We start from the raw sequence: 13,550 nt of genomic DNA on the forward strand, positions 1-13,550 counted from the left end.
GAAACGATATTGGCTTCACTTAAAAATAGATAAAAGTTGTGTTTGGTGCAAACGTCAAAGTACACGTAGAAGCCCTATAAAACACATGCAGCACTCCAATGGATCCCAACGCTCTCACAGACGGTCTGAGAGATTGTTCGCTCTGGACACCAAGCTGAGCCAAATCCAACACACGCTGGAGAAACGCCGGAGAAGACGATAAATCGCTAAACGGCGAATAAGCTGTTGGAGGGGAAGACGCTAGAAAACCCACAGCAGGACATGTCATTTGAGAATCATTTTAATTGGATCATGGAATCGAAGCTGGTAGAAATCGACAACTTATTGGTCAAGAGAAGCTTGGTCCTTCCCCCTCGGGTGAACATCATCGTACCGGACCAATGACAAATGGAAACCGGTTTATGATAACACGGCTACATAGCTTTGAAGCAAAACTAATTATTCTTTGTCTCGCAGGAGAGATGGGAACACTGCAGTACCAGGGACAGAGGATCAGCATCTACCCCGATACGAGTGCAGAGCTACGGATCCTGTGGGCAACACAAACTACCTGCAATGAGGTGAGATAACTACTGTTCAAAACCAACCTGTAGGCACGGAGTGGTTCACCCAGGAACGCTGCTGATCACCTAACAACAAGACCCCCCTTCAACAACGAGGCCCGCCCCCTTCAACAACAAGACCCGCCCCTTCAACAACACGGCCCGCCCCTTCAACAACAAGGCCCGCCCCTTCAACAACATTGACCGGCCCCTTCAACAACACGGCCCGCCCCTTCAACAACATTGACCAGCCCCTTCAACAACACTGACCCGCCCCTTCAACAACACGGCCCGCCCTTTCACGGAAGCCTCTGAAACTATGGACTTTTACGAGAGGCAACGCTGGATTCAACTCCCCCGACCACGGTCCCGTAGGCCGCACAGAATTTCTGATCCTGTTGGCACAGGACCATCAACATGCTTTCTGATCCTGGGGCACGGGACCATCAACATGCTTTCTGATCCTGGGGCACGGGACCATCAACATGCTTTCTGATCCTGTGGGCACGGGATCCTGTGGGCACGGGACCATCAACATGCTTTCTGATCCTGTGGGCACGGGACCATCAACATAATTTCTGATCCTGTGGCACGGGACCATCAACATGCTTTCTGATCCTGGGGCACGGGACCATCAACATGCTTTCTGATCCTGGGGCACGGGACCATCAACATGCTTTCTGATCCTGTGGGACCATCAACATGCTTTCTGGACCATCAACATGCTTTCTGATCCTGTGGCACGGGACCATCAACATGCTTTCTGATCCTGGGGCACGGGACCATCAACATGCTTTCTGATCCTGGGGCACGGGACCATCAACATGCTTTCTGATCCTGTGGCACGGGACCATCAACATGCTTTCTGATCCTGTGGGCACGGGACCATCAACATGCTTTCTGATCCTGGGGCACGGGACCATCAACATGCTTTCTGATCCTGGGGCACGGGACCATCAACATGCTTTCTGATCCTGGGGCACGGGACCATCAACATGCTTTCTGATCCTGGGCACGGGACCATCAACATGCTTTCTGATCCTGGGGCACGGGACCATCAACATGCTTTCTGATCCTGGGGCACGGGACCATCAACATGCTTTCTGATCCTGGGGCACGGGACCATCAACATGCTTTCTGATCCTGTGGGCACGGGACCATCAACATGCTTTCTGATCCTGTGGGCACTGTGGGGGACCATCAACATGCTTTCTGATCCTGTGGGCACGGGACCATCAACATGCTTTCTGATCCTGGGGCACGGGACCATCAACATGCTTTCTGATCCTGGGGCACGGGACCATCAACATGCTTTCTGATCCTGTGGGCACGGGACCATCAACATGCTTTCTGATCCTGTGGGCACGGGACCATCAACATGCTTTCTGATCCTGGGGCACGGGACCATCAACATGCTTTCTGATCCTGTGGGCACGGGACCATCAACATGCTTTCTGATCCTGGGGCACGGGACCATCAACATGCTTTCTGATCCTGTGGGCACGGGACCATCAACATGCTTTCTGATCCTGGGGCACGGGACCATCAACATGCTTTCTGATCCTGGGGCACGGGACCATCAACATGCTTTCTGATCCTGTGGGCACGGGACCATCAACATGCTTTCTGATCCTGTGGGCACGGGACCATCAACATGCTTTCTGATCCTGTGGGCACGGGACCATCAACATGCTTTCTGATCCTGATCCTGGGCACGGGACCATCAACATGCTTTCTGATCCTGGGGCACGGGACCATCAACATGCTTTCTGATCCTGTGGGCACGGGACCATCAACATGCTTTCTGATCCTGTGGGCACGGGACCATCAACATGCTTTCTGATCCTGGGGCACGGGACCATCAACATGCTTTCTGATCCTGGGGCACCCACAAACATCAGACACAATGATTTTTACAATCAACCTCTCTAAAAACGGGAGTCCATCAACATGCTTTCTGATCCTGGGATCACGGGACCATCTGCCCATGCTGTGCTCTGGACACTATATGTGAACTGACGGGACCATCAACATGCCGGGACCATCTATCTTTCAGATCCTGCTGCTAGGCAAACATAAACTTTGGAACATGCTTAACCACAACATGCCATCCTACAACCATCTACATGCTTGATGATCCTGTGGGCAACCATCAACAAATTATCAATGAACCTACCAGGGACCTCCCCAAAGCCTTAAACACGGGCACGGGACCATAAATATCATCCTAACCAACTTGCCCTCTAAATACACCTCTGATCCTTCAACCAAGATCTCAGCGATCACTGCCTCATTGCCTGCATCCGTAATGGGTCAGCAGTCAAACGACCTCCACTCATCACTGTCAAACGCTCCCTAAAACACTTCAGCGAGCAGGCCTTTCTAATCGACCTGGCCGGGGTATCCTGAAGGATATTGATCTCATCCCGTCAGTAGAGGATGCCTGGGTACTTTTTTTAAATGCCTTCCTAACCATCTTAAATAAGCATGCCCCATTCAAGAAATGTAGAACCAGGAACAGATATAGCCCTTGGTTCTCCCCAGACCTGACTGCCCTTAACCAACACAAAAACATCCTATGGCGTTCTGCATTAGCATCGAACAGCCCCTGTGATATGCAGCTGTTCAGGGAAGCTAGAAACCAATATACACAGGCAGTTAGAAAAGCCAAGGCTAGCTTTTTCAAGCAGAAATTTGCTTCCTGCAACACTAACTCAAAAGTTCTGGGACACTGTAAAGTCCATAGAGAATAAGAACACCTCCTCCCAGCTGCCCACTGCACTGAAGATAGGAAGCACTGTCACCACTGATAAATCAACCATAATTGAGAATTTCAATAAGCATTTTTCTACGGCTGGCCATGCTTTCCACCTAGCTACTCCTACCCCGGTCAACAGCATTGCACCCCCCCACAGCAACTCGTCCAAGCCTTCCCCATTTCTCCTTCTCCAAAATCCAGTCAGCTGATGTTCTGAAAGAGCTGCAAAATCTGGACCCCTACAAATCAGCCGGGCTAGACAATCTGGACCCTTTCTTTCTAAAATTATCTGCCGAAATTCTTGCCACCCCTATTACTAGCCTGTTCAACCTCTCTTTCGTGTCGTCTGAGATTCCCAAAGATTGAAGAGGGGGATGACCGCAGCTGCTTTCCAAAGGGGGGGGACACTCTTGACCCAAACTGCTACAGACCTATATCTATCCTACCCTGCCTTTCTAAGGTCTTCGAAAGCCAAGTCAACAAACAGATTACCGACCATTTCGAATCTCACCATACCTTCTCTGCTATGCAATCTGGTTTCAGAGCTGGTCATGGGTGCACCTCAGCCACGCTCAAGATCCTAAACGATATCTTAACCGCCATCGATAAGAAACATTACTGTGCAGCTGTATTCATTGATCTGGCCAAGGCTTTCGACTCTGTCAATCACCACATCCTCATCGGCAGACTCGACAGCCTTGGTTTCTCAAATGATTGCCTCGCCTGGTTCACCAACTACTTCTCTGATAGAGTTCAGTGTGTAAAATCGGAGGGTCTGCTGTCCGGACCTCTGGCAGTCTCTATGGGGGTGCCACAGGGTTAAATTCTTGGACTGACTCTTCTCTGTATACATCAAGGATGTCGCTCTTGCTGCTGGTGAGTCTCTGATCCACGTCTACTTAGACGACACCATTCTGTATACTTCTGGCCCTTCTTTGGACACTGTGTTAACAACTCTCCAGGCAAGCTTCAATGCCATACAACTCTCCTTCCGTGGCCTCCAATTGCTCTTAAATACAAGTAAAACTAAATGCATGCTTTTCCATCGATCGCTGCCGGCACCTGCCCGCCTGTCCAACTTCACTACTCTAGACGGCTCTGACTTAGAATACGTGGACAACTACAAATACCTGGGTGTCTGGTTATACTGTAAACTCTCCTTCCAGACCCACATCAAACATCTCCAATCCAAAGTTAAATCTAGAATTGGCTTCCTATTTCGCAAAACAAAGCATCCTACACTCATGCTGCCAAACATACATCCAAACATTGGATGCAGTCTATCACAGTGCAATCCGTTTTGTCACCAAAGCCCCATATACTACCCACCATTGCGACCTGTACGCTCCGTTGGCTGGTCCTCGCTCACACTCGTCGCCAAACCCACTGGCTCCATGTCATCTACAAGACCCTGCTAGGTAAAGTCCCCCCTTAACTCAGCTCGCTGGTCACCATAGCATCTCCCACCTGTAGCACACGCTCCAGCAGGTATATCTCTCTAGTCACCCCCAAAACCAATTCTTTCTTTGGCCGCCTCTCCTTCCAGTTCTCTGCTGCCAATGACTGGAACGAACTACAAAAAGCACAAACTGGAAACACTTATCTCCCTCACTAGCTTTAAGCACCTACTGTCAGAGCAGCTCACAGATTACTGCACCTGTACATAGCCCTCCTATAATTTAGCCCAAACAACTACCTCTTTCCCTACTGTATTTATTTTATTTATTTATTTATTTTGCTCCTTTGCACCCCATTATTTTTATTTCTACTTTGCACATTCTTCCACTGCAAATCTACCATTCCAGTGTTTTACTTGCTATATTGTATTTACTTTGCCACCATGGCCTTTTTTTGCCTTTACCTCCTTATCTCACCTCATTTGCTCACATCGTATATAGACTTGTTTATACTGTATTATTGACTGTATGTTTGTTTTGCTCCATGTATAACTCTGTGTCGTTGTATGAGTCTAACTGCTTTGCTTTATTTTGGCCAGGTCGCAATTGTAAATGAGAACTTGTTCTCAACTGACCTACCTTGTTAAATAAAGGTGAAATAAAAATAAATAAATTTATTATGACTTTTATTGTAAAACTTTCCTATTATTTCTCTCTGGTCTTTTCTCTGCATTGTTGGCAACGGCCAGTCAGTCAGCATTGCACTGCAGGTCTACACCTGTTGTTTACCAAGCATGTGACAATCTGATGGTGCTAATGGACACATTAAAATGCAAAGGCATATAATCGTCCTCTACAAACACACACCACTTGGCCCTAGACAGCCTATGCAAATTACAAAACCGCCAGAACAACCCAAAATAATACAATGACGTTTGTTTTGGGCTCTAAAATGTGCTTATTGTGATCAAGTTCGATCCCCATGATAGACTATTTTGTTGGCTACAAATAGACATTTAAACAGTGATCCATTCTGAATGCTACACATCTATTTAAACAGTGATCCACTCTAACTGCCACATATCTATTTAAATAGTGATCCATTCTAACTGCTACATATCTATTTAAATAGTGATCCATTCTAACTGCCACATATCTATTTAAATAGTGATCCATTCTAAATGCCACATATCTATTTAAATAGTGATCCATTCTAACTGCTACATATCTATTTAAATAGTGATCCATTCTAACTGCTACATATCTATTTAAATAGTGATCCATTCTAACTGCTACATATCTATTTAAATAGTGATCCATTCTAACAGTTGCCTTCACACAGGACCACGTGCTGAGACAGACCGGCCGGCAACAAGGAGGCTCCTGGTTGGCTCTCTCAGGCAGGATGAAAACAACTACATCGACCATGATCCTTAGCGATTTTTTTTTTTTTGGTGCTGTTCAGCCACATTCAGCAACATTGCGCGCTTCCAATTCAAACACTTACGCCTTCATGCGCCATCGGGAGTTTTCCATTGGAACACGTGGAACACATCACCATTTATTGGTTTTCATTCCATCTGTTCCATCCAGCCCCCCCATCCACCCTGCCAGCGCACACAGTCCAGCGCCACAGTCCAGCCCCCACCCTGCCAGCGCCACAGTCCAGCCCCCACCCACCCTGCCAGCGCCACAGTCCAGCCCCCACCCACCCTGCCAGCGCCACAGTCCAGCCCCCATCCACCCTGCCAGCGCCACAGTCCAGCCCCTGCCCACCCTGCCAGCGCCACAGTCCAGCCCCTGCCAGCGCCACAGTCCAGCCCCCACCCACCCACCCTGCCAGCGCCACAGTCCAGCCCCCACCCACCCACCCTGCCAGCGCCACAGTCCAGTCCCCATCCACCCTGCCAGCATCACAGTCCAGCCCCCCACCCACCCTGCCAGCATCACAGTCCAGCGCCCCCACCCACCCTCCAGCCAGCGCCACAGTCCAGCCCCCACCCACCCACCCTGCCCTCACAGTCCAGCGCCACAGTCCAGTCCCCCATCCACCCTGCCAGCATCACAGTCCAGCCCCCACCCACCCTGCCAGCATCACAGTCCAGCCCCCACCCACCCTGCCAGCATCACAGTCCAGCCCCCCCCCACCCTGCCAGCCCCACAGTCCAGCCCCCACCCACCCTGCCAGCGCCACAGTCCAGCCCCCACCCACCCTGCCAGCGCCACAGTCCAGCCCCCAGCCAGCATCACAGTCCAGCCCCCCCAGCCAGGGCACCACAGTCCAGCCCCCACCCACCCTGCATGCGCACCACAGCCAGCCCCCAGCCCTGCCACAGTCCAGCCCCCAGCCAGCACCACAGTCCAGCCCCCGCCCACCCTGCCAGCACCACAGTCCAGTGCCAGCCAGTCACAGTCCCCCCGCCCACCCTGCCAGCATCACAGTCCAGCCCCCACCCACCCTGCCTGCACCCAGTCCAGCCCCCACCCACCCCAGCATCACAGTCCAGCATGCACCCCAACCCCCACCCTGCCAGCATCACAGTCCAGCCCCCAGCCCTCCAGCCAGCAGTCACAGTCCAGCCCCCAGCCCTCCAGCCAGGGTCACAGTCCAGCCCCCATTCCCCCACCACAGTTGCCTTCCCTACCCGCCTAGCCAGCCCCCCCAAGCGCCACAGTCCAGCCACCAAGCGCCACAGTTCAGTCCCCACCCACCCTGCCTGCTCTAGTCCAGCCCCAGTCCAGCCCCCAAGCGCCACAGTTCCCTACATAGTGCACTACTTTAGACCAGAGCCCTATTCCCTACATAGTGCACTACTTTAGACCAGAGCCCTATTCCCTACATAGTGCACTACTTTAGACCAGGGCCCTATTCTACATAGTGCACTACTTTAGACCAGAGCCCTCTTCCCTACATAGTGCACTACTTTAGACCAGAGCCCTATTCCCTACATAGTGCACTACTTTAGACCAGAGCCCTATTCCCTACATAGTGACCAGCCCTACTTTAGACCAGAGCCCTATTCCCTACATAGTGCACTACTTTAGACCAGAGCCCCATTCCCTACAGGGCACTACTTTAGGGTGCTAGTGCACTACTTTAGACCAGAGCCCTATTCCCTACATAGTGCACTACTTTAGACCAGGGTGCTAGTGCACTACTTTAGACCAGAGCCCTATGGGTGCATAGTGCACTACTTTAGACCAGAGCCCTATTCCCTACATAGTGCACTACTTTAGACCAGAGCCCTAGTGCATAGTCTACTTTACACAGTGCACTACTTTAGACCAGAGCCCTATTCCCTACATAGTGCACTACTTTAGACCAGGGCCCTATGGGTGCTAGTGCACTACTTTAGACCTACACAGTGCACTACTTTAGACCAGAGCCCTATTGCCCACTACTTTAGACCATAGTGCACTACTTTAGACCAGAGCCCTATTCCCTACATAGTGCACTACTTTAGACCAGAACCCTATGGGTCCTAGTGCACTGCATAGGGGGTCATTTGGAAAGCAGATCAGGATGGGCTGAGGAAGTCTGATAACCAAAGGACGACTGACAGATTCAAACAGACGACAGGCAGGATGGACAAAACAATGAGCCTTGATGTTGTCAGCACTGCACACAACACACACACTTCAATAAGAGGAAGACTGAAGGTTAACTTCCTAACCATATGAATACACCTTGTTTGCCCTTTGAACTGAAAATCATTAACACACTTTCAGGCACTACTGCAATGTTTCCCGTTTTAATGTCACATGAACAAGTACAGTGAAATGACTGTCTGGCAAACTCAATGTATTGCACTGTGTAGGTCTACAGCTGGAATGTTAAGCTCCCAATGCTATGATGAACCCAGTCTAAATGATGTATTATGACTGGTGTTAACAGTGAACTGACACGCAACTAGGAAGTAGCCTAACCTCTATACCTCAGAGACAATACAATATCCAGGCTGAAACTGGCTGAACAAGGAAACATACCCGTCATAGTTTTGACAGAAGCAGCAGTGACAGAGTAGATAGATACGTGTCCCAAGGCCATAACAGGCCTGTTAGGCCATAACAGGCCAAGCCCTTGATCATGGGTCTCAGTTCCATGACATGAGAGTTTTCTGTACGGGGGAGTTCTGCAAAGAGCCCCGACTCTCAGTCTGAACGGATCACTTCGGTTTTGGAAGCATAAGGACCATCCTTATCTCCAAGAAATAATAATCATTTTAAAAAAGGTTAAATTCATAAACACCTTTTTTAGGGTTAGTGTTCCCACACAGTCATATCTCCATGTTAGAGCGCGGTGCTTACAGAAAACAGATGGAAGACAGAGTCGACGACCTGTGCTAATTAGCTATCTGCTTCTCCTAACACCTGTGTGTGTACACGGAAGAAACGGACCTCACAAATGTGTCATCACTGACAAATACTGTAGACTGTAACTGTGTTAAAACCAGTTTGTGAAATGATTTTGATGTGATATGAAAGTAGAGGAATTTATGTTTCTAGAAACATACCACAATTTGAGAATCAATTCACCTTTAGATGGGAGTATTTGGGTGTTTTGGCTTTCCAGAACCAATTATCCCTTAAAACAAGGTCCTTGGACAATATGGAATAAAGTTAGGCTACTTTAGTCCATTATTGGTCTATAACAGGCCACACCACTACCCCTCTGACTGGCTGGTGTGCTGCTAGCAGGCTTTATTTCAGTTCTGGAGGGGATGGAGCTGGAGTGGTGTCATTCATTCAAATCCAACCCATGCTACAATACACAGTATGTTTTTGATGTGGAGTATCTAGTTAGTCATGGCTAAATTGTAGCTAACTATATTAGGATCATTTACTACTGAATAGACAGCTTAGCCGATGACTTGATTGCAAGCTAACGTTGGCTAGCTACAGAGCTAATGATAAATATTGCTATGGATGAAACGTTAGCAAGCTACTTACCTAAGGATAAATATAACTATGCTGTAACGTTAACTAGCTAGCTACTTAGTTAATGATACATATTGCTATGGATGTAACGTTAGCTAGCTACTTAATGATACATTTAGCTACGGCTGTAAGGTTAGTTATGTGATTAATACGTGCCCCAGTTTGTTTGATAGCTACTTACCAAGCTAACTATACAGCAATGTTTTAAGATCACATCGATATAAACAAGACTCAGTATTATCAAATTAAGCTAGTTAGTGGCCTGCTAGTGCAACTAGCTAGCTAACCTGCTAATGCAACTAGCTAGCTAACCTGCTAATACAACTAGCTAGCTAACTTACTAATACAACTAGCTAGCTAACACAACTAGCTAGCTAACGTGCTAATACAACTAGCTAGCTAACTTGCTAATACAACTAGCTAGCTAAACAACTGCTAATACAACTAGCTAGTTAACATGCTAATACAACTAGCTAACCTGCTAGCTTGCCAACTAGCTAGTTAACCTGCTAATACAACTAGCTAACCTGCTAGCTTGCCAACTAGCTAGCTAACCTGCTAGCTTGCCAACTAGCTAGCTAACCTGCTAACTTGCCAACTAGCTAGCTAACAACCTTGGGCATAACGAGCCACACCCATCTATTGCTATGTAGAGTTGTGACATGTCACCCTACCTGACATTACAACCATCATATAAAACGTTACAACACATGACATATGAACACGATGTTTTGACGTGTAAACACCGGGTTTGTCTAAAGCTAGCTCACCCTGCTCACTGTAGCATAGCAACAACGAGCTGTAAGAAATGTAGCTTTCTAACGTTGAGCTGGCTTGGGATTTGGATGCTAACAAACGAAAGGTCTTTCAGTGTACTGTTCTACTTGTTCCACCAACGATAAGATAATGAAAATACATTTTCTTTAAAATACACATTTCCGTACCGAAGTGTCGGACCAACACAAGCGGTGTCGGTGCTCTCAATTTCTTGCAAAATCCGTTCGTGCTCCGTTATACACTCCACGGATTCATTGTCCGCCATGTTGCTGGTAATCATCACAGTGTCGAGCGGTGACGGTGACACTGCGGGGAAACGGGTCAGTACCGGACTCGGTCGGTAAGGGGCGTAACGTTACCTGTGTGTGATGTCTTAATGACAGCCTGAGGCAGATGTTTATCCTGCTAATAACCTACACATCAGTGTCAAATCTGATTTATTCATCTATACAGTTAACTGGCCTTAGATCAGTAGAGGAGGGGATCTATGAATGCATAGTCCCTACTTATAAATTGATTTTTATAGTAACAGAATGAACATCATCACCAAATAGTATTCTGTCCATGCTACATTTCCTTTAAAACGTCACTTCCATTGTTCAATTAATTACAAAAAGTACCGTAGCTATTTGTGCGGATAATTGTTTCCTGGTGAGAATAAAACTAATTGATTGTAATCACAATGAGCTATTATGCATAGATGAAAATGTCTCACATTTGACTAATGAATCTGTTCTACAATAGTTTGAACCTTGTTTTTTTTAATCCATATTTGGATTAAATTGAAAGTACCTTAATGTGGTTCCCAGGGGCAAGTCCACGGATTCAAGTTCAGCAAAAACATTTCCAAAGCCCTTCTCATCATCTCTGCTACCATCATCTTCAGGAATATCTGGTAAAGGTTTCTCCACTCTGTCGCTGGACATTTCACAATTTCTAGCTTTGTGGAGAGAGTGATGGGAGACGAGTGCAGTAGGATGTAGCTGTGGAGAGTTCCTGGTCACACACCTACTGGGGTCAATCAGGCTGTCAGCAGGAGAAAAGCAACGAAGGGGAAATCGTCAACCTTGTGATCCGAGGAACTTTGAATCCAACAAAAGAGTTCATTGCTTTTTTTGTTAAATAGTGCCAGGAATAACCCCATTCAACATAGGACGTTTACAAGACCTATGTAAGGAGTTCATTTCTGGATACATTGATTCTCCGTGCGGGTTTGAACAACACTCCTTCATAAATACGTTTCATATATTTAGGTGAACTTGTTACATTTTAGGCTACGTGTCAAACTCATTCCACAGAGGGCCAAGTGTTCTCCCTAGTACATGGTTGATTAAGTAAGGTCACTAATTAGTAAGGAACTCCCCTCACCTAGTTGTCTAGGTCTCTAGGTCTCACCTGGTTGTCTATGAATGAACTCCCCTCACCTGGTTGTCTAGGTCTCAGTAGGAACTCCCCTCACCTGGTTGTCTAAGTATTGAACTCCCCTCACCTGGTTGTCCAGGTCTGAATAAGGAACTCCCCTCACCTGGTTGTCTAGGTCTCAGTAAGGAACTCCCCTCACCTGGTTGTCTAGGTCTCAGTAAGGAACTCCCCCTCACCTGGTTGTCTAGGTCTCAGTAAGGAACTCCCCTCACCTGGTTGTCTAGGTCAGTAAGGTCCCTCACCTGGTTGTCTAGGTCTCAGTATTGAACTCCCCTCACCCTGGTTGTCTACCTGGTTGTCTCAGTAAGGAACTCCCCTCACCTGGTTGTCTAGGTCTCAGTAAGGAACTCCCCTCACCTGGTTGTCTAGGTCTCAGTAAGGAACTCCCTCACCTGGTTGTCTAGGTCTCAGTAAGGAACTCCCCTCACCTGGTTGTCTGTCTAGGTCTCAGTAAGGAACTCCCCTCACCTGGTTGTCTAGGTCTCAGTAAGGAACTCCCCTCACCTGGTTGTCTAGGTCTCAGTAAGGTCACCTTGTTGTCTATTAAGGAACTCCCCTCACCTGGTTGTCTAGGTCTCAGTAAGGAACTCCCTCACCTGGTTGTCGGGGTCTCAGTAAGGAACCTCCTCATCTGGTTGTCACCTGGTTGTCTAGGTCTCAGTAAGGAACTCCCCTCACCTGGTTCGGGGTCAGTAAGGAACTCCTCATCTGGTTGTCAGTCTGAATAAGGAACTCCTCACCTGGTTGTCGGGGTCTCAGTAAGGAACTCCCCTCACCTGGTTGTCTAGGTCTCAGTAAGGAACTCCCTCACCTGGTTGTCGGGGTCTCAGTAAGGAACTCCCCTCACCTGGTTGTCTAGGTCTCAGTAAGGAACTCCCCTCACCTGGTTGTCTAGGTCTTAGTAAGGAACTCCCCTCACCTGGTTGTCTAGGTCTCAGTAAGGAACTCCCCTCACCTGGTTGTCGGGGTCTCAGTAAGGAACTCCTCACCTGGTTGGGGGTCTCAGGAACTCCCCTCACCTGGTTGTCTAGGTCTCAGTAAGGAACCCCCTCACCTGGTTGTCTGTCTCAGTAAGGAACTCCCCTCACCTGGTTGTCGGGGTCTCAGTAAGGAACTCCCCTCACCTGGTTCGGGGTCTTAAGGAACTCCCCTCACCTGGTTGTCGGGGTCTCAGTAAGGAACTCCCTCACCTGGTTGTCTAGGTCTCAGTAAGGAACTCCCCTCACCTGGTTGTCTCAGGTCTCAGTAAGGAACTCCCCTCACCTGGTTGTCTAGGTCTCAGTAAGGAACTCAGTAAAGAACTCCTCACCTGGTTGTCGGGGTCTCAGAGAAACTCCTCACCTGGTTGTCGGAGTCTCAGAGGAACTCCCTCACCTGGTTGTCGGGGTCTCAGTAAGGAACTCCCTCACCTGGTTGTCGGGGTCTCAGTAAGGAACTCCCCCTCACCTGGTTGTCGGGGTCTCAGTAAGGAACTCCCCTCACCTGGTTGTCTAGGTCTCAGTAAGGAACTCCCCCTCACCTGGTTGTCTAGGTCTCAGTAAGGAACTCCTCACCTGGTTGTCTAGGTCTCAGTAAGGAACTCCTCACCTGGTTGTCTAGGTCTCAGTAAGGAACTCCCCTCACCTGGTTGTCGGGTCTCAGTAAGGAACTCCCCTCACCTGGTTGTCTAGGTCTCAGTAAGGAACTCCTCACCTGGTTGTCGGGGTCTCAGTAAGG

General features: G+C 48.5%; 1 protein-coding gene across 6 annotated transcripts in view; it reads right to left on the reverse strand.

Moving 5' to 3' along the window:
- The window catches only part of LOC135530874 (exocyst complex component 6-like), a 130,957-nt gene extending 119,556 nt beyond the window's left edge, over positions 1 to 11,401 (reverse strand). For 2 of the 6 annotated variants that reach the window (XM_064959044.1, XM_064959042.1), the window contains exon 1: positions 10,580 to 10,701. In XM_064959044.1, the coding sequence (XP_064815116.1) occupies positions 10,580 to 10,692 (113 nt within the window). In that variant the 5' untranslated portion in view covers positions 10,693 to 10,701. Of the gene's footprint in view, positions 1 to 10,579; positions 10,702 to 11,204 lie in introns of those variants that run through there. The other 4 variants (XM_064959046.1, XM_064959041.1, XM_064959043.1 and 1 more) reach the window with 2 other exon arrangements.
- Positions 11,402 to 13,550: the final 2,149 nt, after the last annotated feature.

This window comes from Oncorhynchus masou, unplaced genomic scaffold (assembly GCF_036934945.1).
Source record: "Oncorhynchus masou masou isolate Uvic2021 unplaced genomic scaffold, UVic_Omas_1.1 unplaced_scaffold_1447, whole genome shotgun sequence".
In the NCBI taxonomy this organism is placed as follows: domain Eukaryota; kingdom Metazoa; phylum Chordata; class Actinopteri; order Salmoniformes; family Salmonidae; genus Oncorhynchus; species Oncorhynchus masou.